Below are 27,768 nucleotides of genomic sequence, written 5' to 3'. Positions count from 1 at the left end.
ATATAGGTGTTGAAGAATTATAGAGTAAGCAAAAGGTGTGAAATTCGTTTTTTATTTCCATTGTCTATGTAATAGTACTTGACGTGATGTAAATTCTAACTTCTTTGAAACTTAATACAGAACTGAGGAATGTATCCGAAAGATGCTTTTGGTAATGCTACCTTTCGCTGGCTCTAACACAAGTCAAGGATTCAAGTTCACTCAGGGGACTTGGGAACTTCTGTGAGTTCCAGTCGCTGAATTAAACCGATGCTATGAGTGCTCCGGGAATACGTGCTGCATCACTGTTACATATTGAATGGTGACATCATACGTATACATCGATTGCTACTGAGGTATTTTCTATCATTGCGATGGCGTTTTCAGCATGACAACAGTTCATCCGAAAGAAATACAAAAGGTTTCAATGCGAACAGAGTGGGACAAACCACTTAAAATTACTGCATGCTCCAAGGAAAGAAAGTAATTTGTTACACATAAAAGTACCTTTCGGCACATGTGCGATTCGATTGTCATCCACCTTAGGCCAGACCATTTGTAGGGAAATCACGCAATGCGCAATCGATAAATTGACGAATATGATGCCATTGTCATGTGAAAGTACTTTGACATTCTTTTTTACCGTGTAACACATAGGCGTATTTAATCAATATCTATAACGACTACCACATGTCTATCTAATCGTGCTAGTAATCTTTAACTGCACATTTAAGCCATATCATTTTTCGAAACAGTCATAGGTAATTTGCAAGTTTTATAACATGATTATCACAGTCAAATTAATAATTACAGAAGGATGTTTGAACCCTCTCCAATGACGTTGAAAGTCTTATTTGTCAGATCTGAATCTTTGAGAATTTTGACATAGCCGAGTTCGTTCATGACCGCGTGGCACTTGTTCTGTATGTCATACACGGTTCGTATGGGGAGTTGGTGGCGCCATTGCGCGACGACTGACGAAGAGTTTCGGGTGGTTCCGAAACGTCCAAATCTGCTTTCCTGGGTATGGGCCGTAACCCATTCCGTTACCCGATCAGGTAGAGGAATTCCGAGGAATTGGTACACCCTTGTTGCCATAGCAAGTGGATTAAGAGCGATGTCCTCATATCTGGCCAAAAAATACTTTCCCTGCAGCCACTGCGGCGCTCTGAGGGCCAATTTATAATTATCGAGCATGTTTTTGCAAAGGTCAGTAACTTCGTCCCAGTTTGTGCGCCTCCTGACAAAATCATAGTTCGTCTTATTCAGATTCAGCCGAGAATTCCAGATTCCACGAGGGTCGCGAACGAGATGGATAACTTTCAGATTGATGTCGGGGTCGCTTGCGATCGGTCGTAGTACATCCAGGTCATACAGGCGAATAGTCTTGATGGCTATGTGTGCCTTCGAATGCTTGAGGTCAGCCAGCGTTATCAGTGGTCCCGGCGCGCGTCTTGGAGAAGCTCTGCAGAATGTCGTTTGTAACATCTCTCTTCCGTGACGGCAAATTCTTCCCAAAGCTTTGGTCTTCGCAATAGCCGCCAAGGGCGCGAAATCCCACTTGAAAAGACATTTAATAACTTCAACAGCTTTCCGATCGAAGACGTCATTTCTGTATTGCACCCGCATGCTTTCAAACGTTAAGTAAGTCAGTGGCTCGTAGTAGTACACAAAGTCGAGGTTATGATTGAATAACTCAGAAAAGAACGATGAGCCAGACCGTTTACTGGCGAACACCAAAACTCGAAGTTTTTTACCCGCACGACTGCCCGCAGCGCCATCAAGTGGCGAGTGTACACTATCGTCTGCATTCATTGAATATTTTTTCAATTTTGCTGTCGACCATGTCTCATCTAGGCGTACACTGCCATTCCCTGAAATCAAACAGAGGTGGTATAAGTGACAGATTGGAAGGCGTACACAAATGACTGATAATCAAAGTTACATGATGGCTGCCTGGCTTGATAGGACTCTGATGACATAAGTATGTATATGTCAAAATCGTATCTGTTCAAGTTGTCGCTAACTTTACCAAAATTATTGACATTATTACAAAGTTGCATATATCAATGTTCTTGTCAAATGTGAGGTTGCCAATATCACTCCAAATATCTCATATATCAGACAGAAATGTCTCTCTGTCTCTCTGTCTGTCTGTCTCTCTCTCTGGACTATAGTGAATCAAGGATAATAGAAATTATATTTCATTTTAGTCACAAAATCTATGCAGGGCATACTGACTTTTGGACATATACTTGTCTTTCTTCAAACCGTGACTGCATTGCACTACCTTTCTTGGACTTTTTTTCGAGTTCAGGGTAAGACTTGTATTACAAATGTATGTTTGAATGTCTAAAATTGCAGTAAAGGCTACCTAAACTTCGAATTGCTTTGGTTTTTACTCGATAGCACAGCAAAACTACAGAAAAAAAAACGGCAAATAAAATCACGGTCCCTCACAAAATGCTGAAAAATAACGTGTCTGCAAAGATCCCCTGCCATAAAATATTGGCAAACAAAATAATATGGGCGCGTAAAGTAATCAAATCCTTGATAAAATAAATCGATGTATAAAGGCCAATGACCACAAATGTTGACAATTAACCCAAAATAATGGTTAAAAGTTCGATAACCGACCTAAAATGTTAGGAAATCACCTAGTCCCCTTGTCAAATATCGCAAAGCACGAGCAAGTATTGGCAGCAAATGTTTAAAATTGTTTCAAGTAAGCCAATATATCAGAAATTGTTGAAACGTTCCGTCAATTGTTTAAAGCAAACCAATATATCAGAAATTGTTGAAAAATTCAGCAAATATTTAGAAATTTAATTTAATTCATAAAAGCGCAAGGAATGGCAAAAAGCCAACAATGTTAGAAAATAGCCTTAAATATTGCTCAGTAAACAGACCATGATTCAAACAAAAAATAAAGACGATGGGAAAATAAATGGAAAATAGCACACGACAATTATATACCGAATAATCGGACATGCTAGTGACCAATAATTTTTGACAATGATAACATGGGATTCTTACCAGAAAGTAAAAAGTAACACACGAAAATGGACACAGCGGCAAAAACAATCACCAGTCTTCTTGGCGTAAACCTCACCATCATCTTAACAAACCACGGGGATGACATAAGCCTGTTATTTCATTCAGATGCCATCTATGCGACGAAGAATCTGGTATCTTTACAAAAAAGAAAAAAAAGGTCAGTTCAATTGTACCGCAGAATAAAATTACTTTTACGTCCTTAAAAGCGGGCAAATGCGACTCTGGACACTTGGCAGGTAAGTATAAGTCCACGATAAGTCCACGGTAATTTGTTAAAGTTCACGTCAAACATCAACAATCGAACAGTTCGCTCGGGTCTTACCGGGTTCTGTGTTCTGAATTCATCGCATTGTAAAAATTAAAGTAAAAACGAATGCGCCACTTTTTTCATAGATGTCCGTAACTTCAACAGTTTTGGGCCGACTGCATGTAGACTACAGCTGTTTGTCTCAGTTAAATAGATATTGTAAGATGCTGTTTTACTAACTCAAAAGTAATTTTTGTTTGCACCAACAATGTTTCAATATCTTGCCATTTCTGCAATACGATAAGTATGATACTATGAAGCACTCGTAAAGTTCGACATGAAAGTTTCATGAAAAAGACAACAGCATTTATAATCCGTCGAATGAATTGTCTCTTTTCAGAATTAAGTATACCCCGTCCACTTCAGTTCGCAATCTTGGTGTTAAACTCAACAACGACGGTTCTGCTTCTGATCATATTAGCCATGTCTGCAGGAAAGGTTTCTACGCACTATCTAGAATTGGCAAGATCCGCCCATTATGGGACAAACCTACAACGGAAAAGATGGTTCATGCATTCATTACGTCTCAGCTTGATTTAGAGGTTATAAACGGCAAAGCGAGGGTATTGGTTGCGGATATAGACCTTGGGGTGAAAATTAGCATATTTGGCGGGAAATAATCACCGAGCGAAGCGAGGTGATTATTTCACCCAAATATGCTAATTTTCACCCCAGAGGTCTTATATCCGCAGCCAAATACCCGAGCGCACCGTTTATAACCTCATTATAATATGCTTAAGTTAAAAACAAGTGGACAATGTCGTTATTTAGGACCGAAGTTGGAACGAGAGTTCGGGAGCGCCCTGCCGCACACAAACTCTAAAAAAGAACGTTTCAGAACGCGCGCGCGTGCACAGTTGAATTCATAAAATACGGTTACGCAACGCATCGGTATCGCGATTAGACATCGAACTTGAAGAATTCTACAAAAAAACGCTCAAAAAACTTTAAAAATTATGTTGTTGTGTAACATAACCTCCACTGCTTACAGAAACTCTTCATTTGTTGGTTCGTCAAGCTGCACTAGACTAAAATTTAACAATCAATGTCAATCTGAAGCCATAGACTTGTTCGACATTACAGCGCGTTTAGCTCTCAAGTTGACGTTCGAAATTTGCGCGAGCTCAAAAATGTTACGCGGCGCGCAGGTCTTCTTGTTGAGAATATAAACCCCGGCTCCAGCCAATCAGATTGCCGGATTCCAGCTAAGCATAATATTATATAGGGCTCAGCCCTTGGTGTCGCGCCAGGGGTTAAGATTGGCAATGTTATTTGTATTGATTCATGATAAACTGTAATTGTTACTTCATAAACGTTTATATGACAACTATGCCCAGTTTCCCTCTGATGAAAGCAGTTCACGTACTTACACGACGTCAAACCCTGCAGCAGGGCAGGTATAAATTTTCTGTAGCGTGTAAAAATTTTGGACAAAAATTGGCAATTTTTACAATGATAACAGCCTATGGCGTTAAACAAGGGACGTATTATGCAATAATTATCATTGCAATGGTAACCGCACTGCCCACCTTCCACTTGCAAGCTGTTCCGTCTAAAAACTGGCAATTTTTGAATCTAATTATTGACACAGGGGGCGCTCTTCTATAATTCAATCCCAGCATTCTTAGCGTATGCTCCCGTTCATATGCACGACAGTTTTCTCCGTTTATCTATATCAACGATACTTTGTATCAGCGACAAGGTGTATAATAACATTTACTGGCTAATAAAAGAGGTATATTTTATAAAAGGCATGTTATATCATAGTAATTTGTTTCGTATTTGTTTATTTACGAGTACTCAAAAAAAAAAAAACATGGCGGCGCCCATCATGAGAAAGAAGGGTACACTTCCGGTTACTCGCATAGTATATTATGAATAAGCGCATGCGTAGTCAGTAAGCCGCTGGCGCGACTATTATAATATTGCAATAGTCTCCTGTATGGCGTTAATAAGACTCAGCTGGATCGCCTACAATCACTTCAAAATGCTGCGGCTCGTCTCGTCTCCCGGACTCGGAAATTCGATCACATCACACCTGTTCTCATTGATCTTCATTGGCTGCCAGTTGGTGCTCGCATCAAATTCAAAATTTTGTTAATCACCTATAAAACCATTCATCGCTTCGCACCACTGTATTTAATCGATTTGCTTGAAATTTACACCCCAGTGAGAGATCTCAGATCAGCTGACTCTTTGCGGTTGGTGCCACCTCATGGAAACTTTAATAAGACATATGGGCAGAGAGCATTCTCAGTTTGTGCACCTGCTCTGTGGAATTCGCTGCCGCCAGTGATTCGCAACGCCAGATCTGTGGACTGTTTTAAACGTCTTTTAAAAACTCATCTTTTTAATCAGTGCTATTTGTGATTGAGTTTTTAGGATCATCATCTTCTGTATGGTTTTTTAACTGGGACTTTTTAACTGGGATTTTTTTAACTGGGATTTTCAATTTATTCTGCTGCTTTTGTAATGATTTTTTATCTCAGTCTTTTGTTTTATTTTATTTTTATCAATTAATTTTTTACATTTTTATCACCGTCTTTTGTTTATTGAAAGAGAATGGTACAGGTGTTGATAGATTTTGACATTGTTTGTTTTCCTTTTCTTCTATTGCTGTTGCTGGTTTTAGTATTTGTTTGTTTCTTTTTATAATATGTAAATCGCACTGAGACGTATGTGTAGTGCGTGTAAGAAATAAATATTATTATTATTATTACAGCCATATTAAATGAAAGGGCGTCTTTTATAACGTTAAATATCACATTGCGATAAATACGAAGCATTGATATTATTCTACGCCGTAATAGATGTCGTTACAACCACAGGCATTCGACTCAATACAAGCAAACCGTCACTGCCAGGTATACTTGTTGCATCAGTGATTGTTTGCTTGCATTGAATCGAATGCCTGTGGTTTAATTACAACGATACACGTATCATTGAAAATCTTTTTCAGGATTGAGAAGATGACCGGCAATGGAGCGTCCCATCTTTATATTAACTTTCCCACCAGACGGACCCAAATGTACAGCTACGAATCATGATAACAGTTCACTTTCATTTAATATGGGTCTATACTTAATTCTGAAAAGAGACAATTCATTCATTCATCATGTGATGTGTCGTGACAGAAAGACTATATCGTCAAGGCACTACATCGCCTTGCCAAGCTTCTCGATCGGTTATGTGATAAGAGAACGTCAGAAGATCACGAAAACTTTGTGGATATTGTAAAACCATGGATATTACACGCTAGCTTGTACCCCTGCATGCTCCGTGTGTCACCCTGTAAGACCCGAGGTCTATTTCAACAACCTTGCCTGAGCGAGGCCTGAAAGAAAGGAGTTCTATTGATATTCATGAGCTTCAGCCTGACGTTGCCCTTATGTTGATCGACTTAAAATACTGAAAAAGAAACATTCGATGGACAAAAAGCAGGCTTCGCGCTGAAATCTGTACACCTTGGAATTTATCTTTCTATCTTTAGTACCCTGTTTACCATAACCCACTTGTTAAAAATATTCGTCGTATTCTGACGTCATTGTCATGAGCGAATATCGAGTCGAAGCATTAGCACGAGCGACCGTCAATCGATCTGCGGCACAACGCTGGCGTCTCGTTTTCCATACTCACGGTACTCCACTCCTTCGGTGTGTTCAGTTTCTCCTCTGTGCACGTTCTCTGGAGGGCAGTAGACGACCAGAAGTTGCTCTATATCGCAATGCCATCGCTTACATGTAACTGGTTACTGGTAACTGGCGACCTTCACGCAGGTGTATGCGCTCTGTCAATCCTTTCACTGTTTTGCTCGACGTGTTGTACTGACTTTAATGGCGCCCGCTGGTGTTATGTAATAACCAGAGAAATGCGGTCAAAGGTGACTATTCAGGTAAACAATCGAGACTCCCTGCGTCATGAAATCCTGTTTGTTTCATCGTTAATAAAATTCAAAAAATGTTCTTATTAGTGCAAGGATGCTACGCATTACCTTGTTGAGTAAAATTCCTTTTGACGGTGTGACAGCGTCTGCTTTTGCGATTTAATATTACTTACTGCGGAGAAATTACAGTGTCTGCTTAAAGACAATCCGGCAACAAACAAAAGAAAGTCAAGCGAGTTCACATACAAACGTAAAACATAACAAAACAAACTTGCTTTAAAATCTGCTCTGCTTGATTTAAAATTGTACTGTCAAATAGCCCTTTGTATAAAAGAATGCTGTGTGTGTGCAAAGGGCACTCTAAATCTACCACTTCTTTCGATACGACGATTATCAAATTCTTTGTATAGGCCTAATGGATGTGCAGCATCACTGAGGATGCATTTCTCTTGTAAACCATTTTTTCTGTATGAGTTTTATTAAAGGAGCATAATTTCCGCCCAACCCCTTTACTAGCTTTTATAATTACCTTTTCTGATCTAGTTTTCTCCTGGACTGAGATTTTACCACCCAACGTACCGAAAATACTTTCACTTAAACAGCCGATAAATAAAATAGTGTACAAAATATTAGGATTTACCTCAAATAACCGTAACTTACGCAAGCAATACAATTGGCTTTTGGACAGTGTTTTCCTTCCAGTTTAACTTATTGTCAAACATTTGACCGATAGAATCGTAAGTACACACTCGGTATATTGCACTGCATCAATGTTTGCACATATCAATGTTTTCCGGGCGGAGGGGGTGCGGTCCCATTGGGGAATTTGGCATTTTTTTAAACCATGTCCAATTCCCTACCCATAGGCTACAAAATATGTCAAAAACCCTAGGGTGGGGAAAATATAGAGGCGACATACGGATAATTTAATTGGACTTGCTAACAGTCGAAATTCTAGACACCGGCGGTGCTCAAAGCCAGTCTGCCTCTGTGTGGCACGCATGTTCAATGATGAAGTCCCGGCCACTACTGCCTGGACTCCAGTCTCCGCTTTTGGCCTTCATCCACTCTCGGAGGCAAGGAGGCCAAAGTGAAAAAAATAGGGTCTAGGCTACGGCCACTAGAACACACGATATGTTTCAGTTCCATTGTCGGAGCCAGCTTTCACGAAATTTGGATCATTGTGTCCTGTGACTTAAAATTTTAGGGGACATCATGGGTTTTTAGGACACTGTGTTAGAGAAGCTCCGAGATCATGCTTAAATGTGCGTATATGCATTGCACCAAAAGACATCTTGATATTATAAAGATACTCGAGTGCCTCAAGTGCAATAATAGTAACTGTAAAGATTCCTCTCATTTAACAGCGGTCGATGGTTACGGTTACATTACTGACACTTTGGCCAATGCAGCGCGGGAGACTTTAAAACCGATATTCGAAGGAAATTACAACACCGCTACTAGTTGGAATGACCTTGCCAGGGATGTCCATGGAGTTGCCTTAGCTTTAAAAAATTATTGCTTTGGGTGAATGTGGGGGGAAAACCCCGACCCCTTAGTTGAAATGATGAGGAAAATCTCGAGCTAATTTCAAGTATCTTTATCGCATTTGTAGGAGAAATGAAAATCACATTAGAGCTGATAAAAATGGAAGATCAGTTAAAGTGTAATAAACGGAAGAAGTCTAGAAACGAGGTCAGAAAACGTTTGAGCATTAAAACTCACTTATCATATAACTTGCAGTGGCCGATGTGGGCATGCGAATGTTGCTAGAATGTGACAGGAACAAGTTCAGCCTGTGAGTCCCATCGGGTAAGAGAGATATGGAGAAGTTAAGAAATCACGCGAAACACGCAACATTACAGTAAAGCATCTGAAGTTATCGCTCTCAAATATCATTCAACTGCTTGTGCATTGTTTAATGCGATGCACTCCCATGATGGTTATGTGCCTTCTCGTCTTACGGATGTTATTTTGGTTCCTATTATCAAGGATAAAGCAAAACTTACCAGTGATGTCTCAAACTACCGTCCCATTACGTTGCCCCCCCACTATATTTTCAAAGGTGCCAGAGCATACTATTCTTAAGAGATATCAGTATCATGTGATTTCTTATAATCTTCAGATTGGCTTCAAACGTAACCATTCTACTGACCTTTGTTTATTCGCCCTGAAGGAAATAGTCGAATACTGTACAGCAAAGGGGTCTGATGTTTCTTTTGTTTTCTCGATGGATCAAAAACATTCGATCGCGCGAATCACTTCAAATTAATGCAGAAGCTTATTGATAGGAATGTCCCCCTCTTTATAGTAAGATTCATTTATTTTTCGCATAAAAACTACTTGCTCTGTGTGGTTGGGGAAATTCAATGTCTGATTGGTTCTCTGTAAGTAATTGTATAAGGTAAGGTGATTTGCTTTCTCCTTACCTTTTTAACATTTACAATGATAATATAATTCAGAAGCTTAGGTTGTAATATTTGTGGTGCAATAGCAAATAACTTATTGAACCATTCTTTTTAAAGGGTGGGGATCTGGCCGAGCGGTTTGGACCGTGTTATCTGCTACGAACCGACTGCATAACACTAACAATGCTTACAGTGTTCAGACACATAAAGCATATGATTCCAACAACCATCACTGCCCGTATAGCGAAGAAACTAGAATGCCACATCCCTCATGACTAACGTCGCTGGTTAACGGTAGAAAGTTGGGGCGTTCAGTAGCAATGCTGTAAATATCATTATTTTGGACGGAGAGGCGTCGATGTGGTGGATTTACCGATATTTCGATTTCATTCTGAGAAAATATTAATAGTAATCAAAATAGGGAAAAGGGGTACTTTAAACAGGCCTGTTTTGAGTCAGTGGCAACGATGGCGTTACAAATTGTTCTAAATAATTTTGTTGTCGTGATTTCTACTTACCCATTCCCTCTGTTGTTTACTGTTATTGTTCAAAACTATCCTCTATAATGTCTACAAGTTTCAACTTAACCTTTTAATAACAATTTAGGAGATAACTTATTAGATAACATTCTCCCATTGACAATACATTAGGTCCAGGTCAGTGTGAATTTTTCATGTCCCCGTATGTATATTTTCATTTGCAGACTTTGGCATATACAAACTATTTAGAATAGTTCATAATGTCATCAATAACAACTGGAAGCTTCAGGTCAAACAACCTAAAACAACAATTTGTCCAGGGTCTAAACATGCACAAGTATAGTTAGTTTTGTATTGGAAAAAAATTGTTCAGATTTTTGTCATAGACTCCCATATATGCAATTGTAAACACCCCATGCTAATCAAGTACATTTGTATCAATTATCAAACGTCTGTAGATGAACAGATATTGCTAGTTTTATATTGGACAATAAGTGTCCATAGTTTTATCATGACTACCATGTATAGTGAATCAACATTATCAATGAAATCCAAAAATCATTTTTTGGGTACACACATACACTTCGTACCTGCCACTTCAAGCGAAGTACATTTACATATCAAACACATATAAATGTAGAAATACAGCTTGTTTTTATGAGGAAAATGTTAATACTTTATCCGATAGCATGTATTATGATTTGATATTTTTGGACCAAGCACTATACTATATCCGCCAAATTTTGCCCTCCTTTGAGGGGGAGGGGCTTCAAAGTAAAAGCACATCAGAAGGAGGGGACTTGAACCCATTGTGAGAAGTGTCTGTGAACACAACCTATAGTGACATCCAATATTAGTAATGCTGCATAATTTTCATGTAAAAAAAGAACAGTAAAATGACTTTTACTGTCATAAAAGACATCTTTAGCGGCGTCGACTTGATTCTTAAAAGAGACTATTTATGCAACAGATTATTAATTTTGCTGTGAGTATTTTTCATGAAAATTTCATGTTGCATTGTACGAATGCTTTGTGACATAATAAGCTACTTAGGGACTGGTCAGTTTCTTCAGCCTGGGGGGGCCGGTGGATTCATGGGGGGGGGTCACCCTGTTTTTGACTTTGGTGATAGGGGGGGGTCACCATGTTTTTGAAATGCCCAATAGGGGGGGTCAGTGTGTTTTTGAATTTTGACACAGGCTCATCATTGCCTAAAATGCTAGTGTCAGCCACAAAATTCATCATTCAGTTGTATTTTTCGGCGCGCCCTTCGGGCGCGTAACTTTGATAATCAGTCATATTTTTCAGCACGCCCAACTTTAACATATCAAGCATACATACATCAGAGATATCTGTATGTTCAATATTTTTCAGCGTGCTCTTCAAGCTCATTACTTTAATATATCATACATCTTTCAGCATGCCCTTCAGGTGCATGACTTTAATATACAAGGCATATATATCAGAGATATCAGGATGTTTCATATTTTTTGGCGCGCCCTTCGGGCGCCATACTTTCAGAGATATCTTGATGTTTGCTAAGTGAAAGTGTACCATTATGAAATCTGCATTTCATATGAAAAGGATGACAAATTCCTGATACTTTTCTGTTCTCTCTGTGAGAATTCAGTATGAGAAAGCAACATGCACAAATATTTCACAATATATATTTGATACAGTGACTTATTTTAGAGATAGAAAAATGACAAGATATCTTTCCTTCTCATTGATGCAATTATTTTCCTTTGTTTCATAGGTTTTCTGTAGAAAGATGCTTTTTATGAACAAAATAACAGTTAAAAAAGGCAGTTTTTGTCATTATTAGCTGTGCTTTTATGGTTTCAATGTTACACAAGAAAAGGTCCTCTCAGACACTGTACACATCAGATTTGGCTAAAAAAGCTCTCTATGGCTCCTCAGTAGATTTAATTGGATGGTTGGCAAGTCTTAACACCCATCAAAGTTTTTGATTCACTGCTTTTTCCTCTTTGATATTAATGATTGACATCCATTTCTGTACAACAGTTCAGGACATCTGGTTAAGCAGAGAAAGTGTGAAATACATTCACAGCTCATTCAAAATACAGCTCATTCAAAATGTACTGTATTTAAACTTTAAGATTGACACTTTGAAATTCCTATCTTACAACTGACATGTCAACAATTTCACTAAAACATAGAATGACTATTTAAAATATAAATATATGTAAAATGTAAAATATAATATATACATATATATATATATATATATAATTTATGTCCATCTTTTGTTTTACCTTTGTCGCGCCCGGGGGGGGGTCACCCTGTTTTAGAAATTTGGAATAGGGGGGGTCACCCTGTTTTCAAAATTTGGAATGGGGGGGGGGGGTTCAGCCACTTTTTGACGTCGGCAAAAAATAATCCACCGGCCCCCCCCAGGCCGAAGAAACTGACCAGTCCCTTAGTGCAGAAATGGCAAGATGTTGAAGCATGGTCGGCGAAAACACAAATACTTTTTAGTAAATAAAACAGCACCTTACAATATCATCCATTAAACTATGATATTTGTACAGTGTACATGAAGTTGTTCCAAAGCCACAGAAGTTATGGACGTTTATGAAGAATGCGACATACACAAACTAAACATGTTCCGATGCACTTTCTAGTGCCACATTTGCCCGCTTTTTTCGGTTGTAGCGGATAGCGTCCCATGCCCTTTTCGTGCAGACTGCAATGTATTCCCAATTCAAAAAAGATTCAAAAAAGAAGTTGCAGTGTACAAAAGAAGAAAATCACCGTTAGAACCGAGGTTATCGCTGATTTAATATTTGTAGTTTTCCAAAATGCACATTTTTATTCCTTTGTGAAATTTTAATAAAAAAATATTCGACAGTTTAATTCCTGCGCGGATCCAACGACTGTGTAATTCATTGCACACCCTACCTAACCATTATATACCTACCTACCTACCTACCTACCTACCTACCTACCTACCTACCTACCTACCTACCTATCTATTGAGAAGATATATTATGCTGATCACAACAGGTCGCAATCGAGGGTTGCATGAAAATGTTCTTTAAGAATTTTTACTTTTTACCACGGTTCCTCAACTGAAAGTGCCGTACTTGTACTGAGCACAGACATTTAGGGCTGCATACAAAGTTGTCGTTCCTATATTCGTGTGTGTACAATCTCTTTTACCTATTTGTTCCATTGTTTTCTTTTTCCACGCCACCAGGACTAATCTTTGCTGAACATTTAGTTTTGCGACCATCAGTTATCACGGGGCAGGCTGGGCATTTGCATATTTGAACAGATCAATTCATTTGAATGGCGTTGTAAGCAAAGCATATCGCCAATGGTGTCATCTGTGGAATTATCATGAAAATAAACGCCAATCATCTCTCTGCTTGTTTTTACGTTTCTTTTGCATAATAGAAAAAAGTATGGACACATAAATCACAGTCCCTCCACCCCGACTGTGCATCAACAAACCCACTTCCCGCCACATCTGTAAAAATACCTATGCGCACATGATGTGCGTCTCTTTTTCCAGACAGATTAATCCCTTGGTGACTCACTTTCGATATCGATGTTAGACACGTATGAAAGTATAACATACCCGATTATATCTACGGTTTCATATCTTGTAAAGTGCAGATAGCATGCACGACCTCATATCTCCCTCAGACTTATTTCGTATACCGTTCTAGGTTGTTGTGAAATACTTTTCATTTGACTTACTGCACACCGGTCATATTTAGGTATTTGGGTGCAATGTTCGGCCAGCAACGTTTCCGACCATCATTCTCGAACGATATTCTTACATTTACGAATTTTCGAATAGTCATGATTGTCTTCCTGTCTCAAAGTACACACTTTGACTATATTCATACACATGCGTGTATTTATGTGCATGATGTGTGCACCTACAAGTAGACGTACAGGTGTGCATGCGTGGATGCATGCCTATCTGTTACTTACCTATATCATACTAATAATCGAATAATTGTAAGGATCCTAAATTAGATATTATTACTTTGTACTAGAAGTAATTTATGTTGTAGAGTATATATATATATATATATATATATATATATATATATATATATATATATATATATATATATATATTGATAATAATATATTCAAAACGTTAAAATGAAGACCCTGCCGCCACCATGTCTGACCGAAACTTTTCAAGCTGTAAGCAGAATTTGTCAACTGAAACCCCCAAATTTTAAAACATTGACGCGCGAAAGAGAAGAAATATCACTCACCAGACCAAAAAGATAAAACCACGCCCACTCTCCAAACACCGACCACCGCACACTTGTATTACGACCACCGAACACTTATATTACACTGTGTTTGTGCAGTTTTTCTCGTTATTTACCGGAAAAGTCCCGTTTCAGTGGGTTACGAAATGTATGGCTACGCTTTGTATCCTGTAGCGCAATAAAAGGAAACCGAGGCTCATATCCAAAGCTGAAATGGGTGATTTGAACCACAGACAAATAGAGAAACAGACTGGCAACGCGGCATGCCTTCTGTTCCATGGTTGTCTCGGTAGACTATGGCCTTTTCATATTAAAATGAGCTTCAAAGGTGTTAATATTTTTGGAGACTTTGTTTGTGGTTGATAATTGCACGCGATAATGCGAAAAATACGACGAGATGGCATCGTACTGCCAGTCGCGTAGCAACCATAGTTACTTTGTGAGCTCTCAGGGCAGAAACACTGCTTCACGTAAATCAAAACATAACACGCCAGCAGTTTCATAAACATGTCCTTCCTTGACGAACGTGTAAAAGACGGTATGACTGACCGTTAGCCATTGAGTAAAACAAGACAGTATCGATAAAAGACTTTCAAATTTGGTTCAAACACACTCATCATATATTCATAAAAATATGAGAGGAATTTTTAAAATGGTAAAACTCACTTTCCTGAAGCTCAAAACACTCCCGTTTTCGCCAGCACGCCTAATTCCGCTCGGCACCACACGACAACAACAACACAGACTTTGCCGAACATACTTTCGCTTAACAATTGGCGAAAATCCGAAAATTACCGAAGGATGCATGGTCGGCACTCTTCGGAAAAGAGAGTCGAGAGCGACCTGAGGCGAGGCGAACATGGATGGGTTACGTAACCGCTTCAGGCCTTGAACAATACCCGTTGCTAGTCTGTTTCTCTATTTGTCTGTGTTTGAACTAATTGAAACTTTGAAAAGGTTTCAACCGTCCATGACATACCAGACTCTCAAAGAAAAAGAATCGACGAATTTAGCGATAATGCATAAGATGTCTCAACCAGTGCCATTGCACAAGCTGAGAGAAGCCGATGGTTTGGTGGGGAATGGACTTTTAAAAAACTGACGTCAGTAGCCTATGAAAAATTCACCGATGAGAATATTGCTTACTGTGATGAATGTTGGAATTTTTTACATGGACAAGACCTAAACAAAATCCGATTCTTTCATGTCCAGTTCTTTCATATTTCACGAGTTTCGAGTCAATGTTTTCAAGCCACGCTTCTAGTCTCCCATTTGGGTGTTCTGTTCCGGTAAATCCTCTTCATCGCCTCACAATCTGACAAATTTACAAAGATGAAAGATAGAATGGCCGCCGCCCACTCGAACGGACTATGAACTGTCTCTGCAACTTATGAGAAGAAAAGGTTAAAATTGGAGTCGTCATTTAACAGATTTGCTTTGGCGGGTGAAATTTTCCTATTTCGCGACACTACATGTAGCTCTTAGTGTTGATGTTTTCACTTGACAAGGTGAGTGACAGCTCGGGATAACTTGCGGTGAGACGCGCTGGCGGCTGGGTCTTTTGTTTTTATGTTTTGAACACCTCTTTGGTGATTCAGTATACACGCGTAAATTCATCCCTCCACCGCGACTCTGTGTCTATAAACCTACTTCCTGCCACACCTGCAAAAATATCTCTGTGCACAGGTTTCTCTGCTGACCGATTACTGGTAATCCTTCGTTGATTAAGTTTTGATGTCGATGTTTCGCACGGGCTCTGGCAATACTGCGAAGAATCGAATACTCAATGATGTCGCCATACAGTTTTAGTTTTCAAAATACAAGGAACGAAAAAATGTGACTTAATAGAATCATTTATTTGTTATCAAAGTTGCCATTATTACACCGAAAATTTCTGAGATTAAAACATTTATTTGATGGAATATTTTAACCTTCCGGTATAGTTCATTTCGTAAAACATAAGTAGCATATAAGTTGTATATGTCTTGTACTTTTGAAAAAAATACTTTTCGGTAGGTCACTGTGCTCAATTTTTCACAATGCACAAAATGTAGCTAGGAATTCTCAATTTGCATACTCTCTCATGATTGTCAATTTGTGTTCTTTTAAACAGGTGCCATTGACCTAGCCAGAGTTGGATAAACTAACTCGACTTAGACCTGTAAATCCAATAAGTTCACTGATTCATTTAAAAACGAATCAATTTAAGAACTTGCCATAGGTATATGCCTCTGCAACCTGCTGAGAAGAGGTAGTGTCGAACATCTGCATGCAGAACTACGCAGTACATGTTTATTTTTACTCTGCGTGCATTCCTAATAAATATGTAGCTATATGATAATTTGGGGGGACTTGAAAACTTTTGATCATATTGACGGGGGGACTTGAATATTTTTGAGGGTATTGAGGGGGATCTGAAAAAATGATTTCAATCGCGATTCCTCTAGCCCCTGACCAGTTTTCAAACGCAGCCTAAGGTAGACTGCGCCTTGAGGACAGATATTCGGATTCACAAATTTTTACCGTCGAATATGTTTCTGATCTACCACCCATTAATGTTTGAAATGATAGGCAGAGTTTCAGTAACACAAAATGTCAAGGAATTGTCTTAACCGTAAAATTCTGAATTTTTGTGACAAAATGGAGTAATTTTGCCCCATAAAGTGAATCTAAATCTTAAGCGGGTTCGACATCAAGTCTCTGGGTCAAATATAACATACTATACACTGGATACTGTATTATATAAACTGTTAATTCCACGGTACATTTACATGTTTGCTATGCACCTAAGGACAGTCTACGACCCTGAAGTAATGTCACACTCATTTAATGTGTTTTACTTTGAAAGATAGCCCGCCCCCTCTCCGCGTTGGACTGCCATATAGGCAAATAGAAAAGAAAGGAATGAATACATATTTTGCATATTTTGCAGTGTTTTCAAGTAGCCTGATAACAACCAAAACTCTGACCTAGTGTGCAGGAAAAATAGAGACAGTCGTGAGAAGATTTGGAATACATAGCATTGCAGTGGGTAGAAGAGAAACACTTATAAGATTATTATACTTGAAAGCCCTAATCAGTGCATATCTGACAAAGTTCCAAAGAAAACTGATTTTGATGCAAACTTTGAGAAACATTTGGTTATGTCACTAAATATCTTGATATCACAGAACCGTGCGTTGCACTTATTTTTCCCGATCTTAGATTTGGACTGGGGCTTTGGGTTAGCGGAGAAACAATGTCCAGACAGTACCAGCTGTCACATGCTAGAGACAAGTCGAACCATAGCCGGTTTGGAACCAGCAGAATATAGTGTCATATGTGCAAACAGAGTGGGAGTGTAAGAGGTTGTCTGTGTTTTCTCCCTGTTTTAATATTTTAATATCATAGATATACATAAATAGAAGATCAGTTGTGTGTGAATCAGAACACAGTACCAGCCTGACAATATCGTTAAAGATACTTCCGAGAGAGAGAGAGACAGAGGGAGAAACACTGTGTCCTGATGAAAATGAAGCAACGTAATCTCCGACTGATCGTCATCCTCAGTCTAAGCCTTGTCCTGGCAGAGGTAAGCGGCGTGAGTATACCGTCTACTTTGAGGTTGGTTGCTTCGACTGCTTTTATGAAAAGGCGTATTCCATGTGATCCAATCTGGTCTTTATTCGTATTACAACAGATTTTTCAAAGAAAATTGTCGATTTATTATTTTTTATCACTATATAAGGTAATAAAACAGAACACAAAAAGTAGACACGTGAATGTTCGTAATTTGGACATTTTCTCTTTTCAAGAACAGTGAGCAATCACTCTTAGTTTTTCACCGTTACTCTCAATATCCATTAATTTAAAATTTAGTGTATGTATTATTTTTCTGCCCTAAGTAAAAATAAACACTGCGCTCAGAATTCGTTCTTTCCACTGCAGCGTAAAAGGGATTTTCCTTATGAGCAGTAAAATTCGAATTGGCGACCGATTCGTCTATTTCCTTTCACCCCATGTGAAAATGAGTAGACTCGAAGGCAACATCTCCCCGCCAAAAGAAAGATTAGATCCAGAGAATTGTAATACGTCATTTTCAAGGCAATGCTTTCCCATACAATTGCAAGATAAATTGATAATCTCCACCTACCTCCAAGTCAGTCCATGCATGCTACCTTATTGGCATTGCTTCAATCACCACCTTGAAACCAGACCCGTTCTTCCAGTACCCACATGTACCCTGACATGTTTGTCAAAACGTTAACATGTATATTACTTAATTTTGCAGCAAGTCTCCAGCGATTTCAGCGTGGAGAAAAGAGGTTAGTACTACTGAAACAAGATGAAGTAGTTTTCTTACTTTGCTGCGTCACTGAACTGTTGCATTAATACAAGAAATCTTCACGTGGAAGTATTATTAGTGTAAAATACAGGAAAGATATAAGCCACTCCTCTTGTATTTAATTCTTTTAGCGAAGGTATGGATATTTATCATGGAGGTATGCAACATTAACAGCTATATATTCTACCAGCATTGGATCCCTTGATTACATTGACAATTTGAAGCCTTTTAGCTTGTATTATCGATTCAGATTCACCATGAAAACTCGAGGATTAAGGCTTATAAATTTCACAGGTAAAGAATGCATTAATACATTTGCGATCATACATTTTATTCTAAAGACGTCTAATTGAAACTTATGAGAATATAACGGTAAACAGAAGCTATTCTAGACTCAGCAGGCAAACTGCAACTGTACACAACTTCGTGTGAAAAATGAAAGAAATAAAGCGTTTAAATTATCCATGTCTGCTATTAATTGTTTCCGACGGAAGATGCCATCCTCAAGGACTGCAACGAGGAGTCACCAGGTTCGAGGTGTATTGTCGGATGCCCAGAAGGTCAAGACGTTAAGCCTCATGACTGTAAGTTTGGAACGTGCTGCAAGCAACCAAAAAGTGAGTTATTAAGTCTTAATGTTATAACAGTAACCATTATCAAGTGTTAGTGCCCCATAAATGACATAGAAGGAAGGCGGAGACAGACAGACAGACAGAGAACTTCCACTGGTGAATTGGTGTTATAATAGACGAGAAAGAGAAAATGTTAGAGAGAGAGTTTACCAATGTCAGTTGTCACACAGGCGGATAGTCAACATGAATAAGAAAGATAGGCAGAAGTTACAGACAGACGATTGTGAGGACAAATAAATAACATATATAATAGACGAAATATCTGTAGTGTTTTCTCTCATCAAATTCTTTAAATTCTGTGCTGTCGCCTATAACCACTCACTTCTGACTAGGACACCATAATTGAAATACTTTTATCCTCAAAACCCTACTGTTTACATTAGATGACAAAGCTTGCACTAAGTTCGGTGGAGAATGCGTAAAGCCAAAGAAATGCGAAAGCCCAGGATACACCTTACCGTGGCGATGTACTGGCCAGGATAAAAAAGTCTGCTGCATCGCTAAGCCAGGTACGTGGTACTCTTTAAGTGATACTGATAGTACATTTTCAGTCTATTTCAGGAAAACATGTGCTCCATCTTTTGCTTTTACGTCCTTTGTCTAACCATAGACCCTCGAGAAAAACGGTTCTTCTCGAGGGTCTATGGTGTAACGAATAATCTGGTATACGACCTGGTCAGTGTACGTTTCAAGTTTAATAGATGGACATTTCAAATTTTAGTATCAGACTTGTATGTTTTGTATATCGTGTAAAGTAAATTTTATCTTCATCTATTCTTGTAACCAACTGTGGATCTTATCTAACTGTATGATATCTTGGTCTACTATAGCCTTGCTGTACTTTACGCCATCGTTTGCAGTACGGTAATTTGCAACAGTTGTTAGCTCAATAGGGTATATATCAGAAGGATACCAAAAATCTGTATCATGAATTTTTCATCTACTCTGTCTATAAGTAAGGTTACATGCATATTTCAAAATATTAAACGATAGTCAGGATAGTAAACAGAAAATTATGGATAAATCTCATATCATCACATTAAACTACAGCGCCTTAGTCTCGCCGACTATAAAGAAGTGAACAACAGTCCTGACATACAGTTGCTTGTTTCTTACAGGAGATGAATGCGGAGAAGACGGAAATTGTATAGTTGGTTGTCCAAAGAAGAATGTTATTGATGGAATCTGTCCTAAAAACACTGGGGAATGCTGCCGACCACCAAAAAGTACACAAGTATTCTACTTATACCTCTTTTCATAAAAAGTATCATTTTGACTGTTCATCATACCTACGAGTATCTACATTATTGAATCTTTATTCTTTCATGCTCTGGAACACCTGTGACGCCTTGGTCTTGAAAAAAAATTCTACATAAAAATCGATGTGCCCTACTGACCTTTTTTCGTTTCACAAACCAATATATCAACAATCTCACGGGGTCCCTGTTATTTGCCTGCAGATGACAAGCAGTGCAAGAAAGAATGTGGAAATTGTGTAAAACGCAAAAAGTGCGAGTCACTTCCGAAATACTACTTGCCTTGGCGGTGCGCCGGCGACAAGGACCATGTTTGCTGTTATGATCCTGGTTAGTTTATCTCTCTCTATCTCCCCCTCTCTCTCTCTCTCTCTCTCTCTCTCTCTCTCTCTCTCTCTCTCTCTCTCTCTCTCTCATCTCTCTCCCCTTTTTCTGTTCATCCATATTTGCAAAGCTCGACCCCTGATTAGAACACATTAATTAAGATAGCTTTCGTGCTTCCAGGCATTAATTCTGGATATTAGGTTTAGTATTGTCGGTCGGGAGCTCTTGGCACTATATGTAGTCTGGATGGCCGTATTAATTAAATAAACGAAGTGTCATAATTTCTGTGGTATCTGTAAGCTAACCGACAAGTATTCCTTGTAAATCATACATTTTACATGACTTTATAGCTGGGCGCGACTCATGAATATGTAAGAATTTTTGGTGTTCCATGACACATTAAATCTAACGCTTTCTGCTTTACTCGTCTTACCAACGTCTGGCCTAACGACAAAATACTACGTGCTTTTTATTCGTGTGATTGAAGTAAATTTCGTCGTACCCTTTATTAATCTTGTTCGACTAATCAAAGCAACTTTCCGACCTTTTTGGCTTGTATGTATGTATGTATGTATGTATGTATGTATGTATGTATGTATGTATGTATGTATGTATGTATGTATCTATGTATCTATGCATACATGCACCCTTCTTCAACTAAATCACAGTCAGAGCTATCACTGTCACTGCCGGTATGCAGTGACAGTGGCACTACTGCCGGTGGTCAGTGGCAGGGCAATAGCTGTATTAACTTTGTGTATTTTGAGAATATTTTTGTTCAGTTTATACAACTGCGTCCTCGTTCTTCTCCCTATAGCATGCTGTCCAGTATCAACTTGCCAACGCAGCCTGTGTACTTGTACCGTGCATTTGCATCATTGACAAAAACTTTCATTCGGTACTCAATTTAATTATCACAAATATTTAGAATAACAGGCTTTGTTGACAAGCCAAATATTGTGTGTTTCAAGTATGCTGTAGAAAAATCAAGAAACTGTATTTGATACATTGCATAGAAATTTGAAAAAAATATCAACAGTTGCAGCTTCCGCCCCATTACAAGGCTAACTTGTTGTTTTTACGAAAACTTAACGGAATTCATACATTTTTAGATTTTTTCCAGATTAAAGTCATAAAATGAGACAAGACAGTTCTAGATTTTTGGTATTATTACAAAAATTAGAACCATTAGATGACATCAAATATTTTCAGGTCCCCCTTCTATAGGCAGAGCGAGAGTTTGAAGTTACCCCTCGACTACCTACTGAATTCCTCGAGACCCTCTCACCATTTTTTGTGAACGCAGCCTTTAATACCGTGATGTGGCATGTTCCTTCTCAGTTGCCCATGCATATGGCAAGAAGGATCCACACTTGCTGACCTTCAGCGGAGTGAAGTACAACTTCCAGGGCTACTGTAGCTACACCTTGGTGAAGGACTGCAGGTCGAACAGCCCTGCCTTCGACATAACCGCCGACTTCCGCGGACGCTACGAGCCCATGGAGCCACCGACGAGGATGGTCGCCGTCAGTACAACAGTGAACGGCTATGACACCTACACTTTCCGTGATGATCATTCTGTCCTGGTGAGTTGAAAGCACTGTGCACCGTCATTCTCACACTTGCAGATCACTCAAAACTGTATAAGCAAAGTTTTGACATCTCATATTGCAGTTCTCTTCAACAAGACTATAACCCTATTTAGAGATGGTGCATTACATGACAATTTAAATTGAACTTTTAAAAAGTGTATGGTTATGGTTATTTTCCTTCACAAACAAGAAAACTCCGATTCTGTATGATTATAGTATTGATGGAGACAATTAATGCAATGTAAAATCAGTTAAAAGACTAGTGGGTGTTCTTCTCATCCAAAACCTGAACTACTTACTCTGTTCATGTCAATGTGGTTCCTGTTAAAAGCTTTCAAGCTGCTAGGTTTTATGAAACGTACCTCACGTAGTTTTAGCAATGTCAACACTCGCAAAGCTCTCTATCTACATAATACTAGTCCGGAGCCAGCTTGAGTACGCCAGTCAAGTAAGGTCTGCAGCTGTATCTTATTCACTGTATTAAAAGAGTTGTGTAATTTTCTTAAGTACATCTGTAGTAAAATTAGCATAACCTACTCTTTTTGTTACTAGAACCCACTCTGTACCTGTTTCAACATTAAAGCTTCACAAGAGCGCACTGCGGCGTTTTCTGGAAACGACCTTCTTTTACAACTGTATATGTTCTCATTTTATGACAGCGCCGAAATTCTAGAGTGTATCTACTTTCATATGCCTTCTCCCTCGTTGCGCTCAAAACAGCAATTTAAACCTTATGTACTTAGAGCCTGTGCTCACTCTTTAGCATTTTTACAAAGAACTATGAACAATTTGAATATTATTTTAAACAATGACAATTTTGATATTTTAAATTTATTCTTCCCGGCCACAGCACAACGGACAACTAGTACTCGAACGAGAACTCACCATCGCGGGCGGCGTGGGGCACATATACGTGGAGGACGACAGAGTAGCACTCTTCCTCAACGAGGAAGGGGTTTCTCTGGAATGGATCGCAAAGGATCACGCAGCCTCTGTTAAAATAGGGCACGACGAATTGGCTGGCAAGTTGTGTGGGATGCTTGGAGATGGTACCCGTTTAAAAGGGCACGATCTGGTTAAGTCAGATGGTACTAGGACCTTCAATACAACGGAGTTTGCCGAAAGCTGGGTGATCCCGGGAAGGTGGGTTTAATTGCCTATTTCAAAATGGTAATGATTTCAGTTTCGATTAAGGATAAGCCGTTCAGGAACTTATCTTGTTTAGTGCATTAGGAATTTTACTATATATGTAGTAATTTTACATCAAAATGAGGCTATTGTCTCTGCCATAACCTCGATGTGTGCTGTTGCTTATCGACCGTTAATAACCGATATGGTGATCACTATGAAGCAGTGGCTAATGTAAAACATGATTTCCATCACTAAATTAATATTTGTGCGCTGAACCTTACAAATTTACCCTTCTTATACATCGTCACGAGCAGATATTTACTATGTTTTACTCAGACCCCGAACTGATAACTAGTATTTCTGATACAGCCTGCTTTGCTATTATAGACATATTCGTCTGCTTGAATTTGAGTAACCATTACTCTTATATGAATAGCATCTGATTCAATGGGTACAGTATTGCAAAGGTCCATGGAAAATATGAGCAAAAGGAATAAATAATGGGTTTTTTGAACGAAACACTTTTCCACTTTCCTTGGTTATTTCAAAAAATCTTCTTCTGTAAGGGACTTGACAGAAATTACGGAGGGGGTGGGGTGTTTTTCAAAATGACGCTGCGCGAAAAATTGTGAATCTTTAAACGTGTATGCAAGAAAAAGTGACCCTCCCCCATTTTCATGCGCAAAAACCAGTACCCTCCCCTGCGTGTAATAGTCCATATAAATAATATAATTTCTCATTTGATATTTGAACTTTCAGCTAATAATTTTTATAAATCATCACTTTTATGCGAGGTTTAAGTAGTTCGATGAAAAAAGATCACATTTCAAAAAAGTAATTATTCAATCAACAAGTTGAAGTAGCCTACAGTTGGCTACTTAAAATCAAAAGGGGCAGTAGTTGAATTATAGTTTGGCTAATAATTGTACAGAGAGAACTCTTATTGTTTGTCAAGAAACTTATTACACGATGAACAACGTCTACCTGTAAAGGCACAGATATAGCAAGTTTTGTTGGGGAAAATGTTAAGTAGATTACACCTACATTGTCATGAGAAGTGAATTGATATTGTGGGGTAAATTCCAACATCATATTTGTTGTTTATATCTGCACCTTCAAACACCATATTCTGATCAACTACTTTTGTATCTATTGTCAAATACTTACAAAAGTACAGATTTAGTTAGTTAAGTATGGTAAAAAATATTCGTAGTTTTCTTATGACCAGTTTAATGTCATATTTCTCATAGACTCCCATGTATAGTGAATCAACATTTTCAGTGAAATTTCAAAATCAAATTTCTTGACTTTGTACACATATGCACTTGCAACCATCCTTTTCTAATCAAGTGCATTTATATCAATTATCCAAAGTCTATAAATGCACAGATGTTGCTGGTTTTAAGTTGGAAAATGTTCATAGTTTAGTCAGTGACTCACATGTCTATAGTGGATCCACATTTCCGGTGAAATTCCAAAATCAAATGTCTTATACACATATGCTCTTATAGTCATCCTATTTCAATCAAGTACATTTAGATTAATTATCCAATGCCAATAAATGAGCAAATATTGCTAGTTTTATGTTGGAAAAATATTTTTCATCGTTTTTTATAGAGTACCATATATAGTGAATCCACATTTTTTTTGAAATCCAAAAAATCAAATGTCTTGTATACACATGCACTTTTACCTCCCACTTCAAGCAAAGTACATTTACATAAATTATCAAAAATACATAAGAAGTACAGATATAGCTTGTTTTGTAGGTGAATATTGTTGATTGTTCAATGTCAGTTTGTCCAATAGACTCCCTTCAATATAATTTGGTATTTATGGACGAAGTACTATATTGTTGACATCTTGCTTTTAATAATGTTTACGTGAAAAATAGCACCCCTCCTTAATTTCTGTCCAGTTCCAAAATTTGAAAGAATGAAGCATACAGCCGTGTGAAACTTCGATGTCATGAATACCCTGCTGAAATTATGAGTATACCGTCTGATCGTATCGTGGTCGTTGACTACGTACACGATTGGAACTAATTTAGGAGAATAAGATATTCTAGTAATGTTGGTTAAATCAGCAACTATAAGATCTTTGTTTTCTTTTTATTGGCAATTTACTTATTCTATGGGTAATTTGTAATATTAAATCTTTCAGCTAGAGGGCATATAAAACTTTTGAACAATTAAAAGACCCTATATTTATTTGACAAAAACAGCTCAGTTCTTCAAACATTAACTAGTAGACTTGCATCGTGTAATCTAGCATGTTATTATTTCTGATAAGCTTTCTTCGGGATTGATTTTATTCGTATAGGGTTTGCTTATTCTGTTGTTTCTTTATTCTGTATTTCAGTTGTCCGTAAAATGTGGAACGGCTAGACCGACGGCACTGATTTTGTTCTGACCAGCACAGTTGAAGGGAGAAAAAATTATGCATGTAATCTTAGCTATTCATCAAGTTCATGCGCACTGCCATTGATAATGAAATAACGAGAAGGGGCGATATTCATCAAAGTGAAAGTCAAAAAATTCGTTAAAATTCGCTGGTGGCTGCACAGGGCGTTTATTTATTCTCCTGAGTGATCTCTGCATTGATATTGATTCAGCATTAGGAAATAAAAAAATAAAGTGGCAATTAAAAGTAGCCTTGCGTGATGTGTTCTGGATTTTATGTAAGTTTGCATATATATATAGATATATATATATATATATCTATATATTATATATATATATAATAATATATATATATATATATATATATATATATATATATATATATATGGTGTGGTTTTGTACGTTATGATTCTAGGTCTGTCTAAACGTATGTGTTCATGTCATGAAAAAAAATTCAAGTGGCACCAGCTTTGTGACACTCTTATTGTCACTTCAGACAAAGTTCTTTAATTACTACGTTCCCTGAGCTCAGAACCACTTCACAGGATAAAAACTAGAATATTAAACCGAACAGAATGAACAAAACACTGAGTATGCGGGGAAAAATGACAAAGTTCAGGATTAAAAGTATCATGGCTGCTAATATCAACATCTTTACCAACACGGAATAGAAATGAAATTAAATGTAAAATGAAGAATGGCGGGAAAAGCTGAATTTACACCTTTGAAGCTTATTAACATCTTTAGGCTGTAAGATGACTGAACGCTACATACAAATTGCACTGTACAACGAAAGACAGCTTGGAATATGATAATAAGGTGGGTGGAAACGGGTCTCAGAAGCTTTGATCCAGCAGCTATTCTGAAGCCATAAAATTGTTGACGAATTTGATTAAAAAAATGACAATGCAAAGATAAAAATTGACGATTTATGAATAACAGTGAAGGCGATGAGAGACAAAATTGAGAAAATGGTGGGGTAAAAATGTATGAATGGATCTGTATGAATGTATTTGTAAATAGGTAGGTAGGCAGAATATGTATGTATGTATGTATGTATGTATGTATGTATGTATGTATGTATGTATGTATGTATGTATGTATGTATGTATGTATGTATGTATGTATGTATGTATGTATCTATGTATCTATGTATCTATGTATCTATCTATGTATCTATCTATGTATCTATCTATGTATCTATGTGTCGGTATGTTTCGGAAAAGTTCTGTCTCCATTATTTTCATTAACTTGAGTAATCTGTACAAGCAGAAACCAAAATCATTTTTCTTCTGTTCAGCGTTGTATGTTCGCCTTAATCATAATTCTTAACGATAATCAAAAACGAAATTACTTAGTATCATGTAATCATCGGTTTACAAATTAAGTCAGATTTGACACTGATTGTCCAGTGCTGTAGGAAAAACAGAGACAAGAATGGATTTAAGGCGGTATGCCCTCGAAAGTGGAAGACTTAAACTTTTGCTCAAACTTTTCTCAAGAAATCATGTAATCGTTCTATTCCACTATCAAGAATATAAATCGGGGGTCACCGTGCAAAATTTGGTACTAGACAAACAAATTACCGAAGATTTGCCGATATTTGAAATTCAAATTGGTCGCCATCCCTGTGTTCACTCCATGAAGAAAAATGTAATTTTCGATTTAAAAAGAAACTAAGACGGTCAAAGCCTTTCTTATATGAGGAGCTTTAAAATGATTCCCACAAGTG

General features: G+C 38.0%; 2 protein-coding genes across 5 annotated transcripts; one reads left to right on the top strand and one right to left on the bottom strand.

The window, feature by feature from the left end:
• Nucleotides 1-33: 33 nt before the first annotated feature.
• LOC139151659 (carbohydrate sulfotransferase 1-like) lies at nucleotides 34-7,178 on the bottom strand. Of its 3 annotated transcripts, none has more exons than XM_070724591.1 (3): nucleotides 6,980-7,178; nucleotides 3,016-3,171; nucleotides 34-1,853 (listed from the first exon to the last, which is right to left on the bottom strand). In XM_070724591.1, the coding sequence occupies exons 2-3, from the start codon at nucleotides 3,119-3,121 to the stop codon at nucleotides 787-789; spliced, it is 1,173 nt and encodes a 390-aa protein (XP_070580692.1). In that variant the 5' UTR covers nucleotides 3,122-3,171; nucleotides 6,980-7,178; the 3' UTR covers nucleotides 34-786. The 3 variants fall into 3 exon arrangements, with proteins under 3 accessions (XP_070580692.1, XP_070580694.1, XP_070580693.1); XM_070724593.1 differs by lacking the exon at nucleotides 6,980-7,178 and adding an exon at nucleotides 6,856-6,972; XM_070724592.1 differs by lacking the exon at nucleotides 6,980-7,178 and adding an exon at nucleotides 3,359-3,573.
• Nucleotides 7,179-17,780: 10,602 nt separating this feature from the next.
• On the top strand, nucleotides 17,781-26,255 carry LOC139152382 (BMP-binding endothelial regulator protein-like). Of its 2 annotated transcripts, none has more exons than XM_070725511.1 (9): nucleotides 17,781-17,946; nucleotides 18,646-18,679; nucleotides 19,194-19,316; nucleotides 19,715-19,840; nucleotides 20,450-20,557; nucleotides 20,792-20,917; nucleotides 22,253-22,497; nucleotides 23,354-23,646; nucleotides 25,996-26,085. In XM_070725511.1, exons 1-9 carry the CDS (start codon nucleotides 17,881-17,883, stop codon nucleotides 26,003-26,005), a joined length of 1,131 nt encoding a protein of 376 aa, XP_070581612.1. In that variant the 5' UTR covers nucleotides 17,781-17,880; the 3' UTR covers nucleotides 26,006-26,085. The 2 variants fall into 2 exon arrangements, with proteins under 2 accessions (XP_070581612.1, XP_070581610.1); XM_070725509.1 differs by having other exon boundaries at nucleotides 17,804-17,955; nucleotides 25,996-26,255.
• Nucleotides 26,256-27,768: the final 1,513 nt, after the last annotated feature.

Source organism: Ptychodera flava, chromosome 15, assembly GCF_041260155.1.
Source record: "Ptychodera flava strain L36383 chromosome 15, AS_Pfla_20210202, whole genome shotgun sequence".
Classification (NCBI taxonomy): domain Eukaryota; kingdom Metazoa; phylum Hemichordata; class Enteropneusta; family Ptychoderidae; genus Ptychodera; species Ptychodera flava.
The sequence above is the reverse complement of the archived record's forward strand: the minus strand, read 5'-3'. Positions and strand labels throughout refer to the sequence as shown.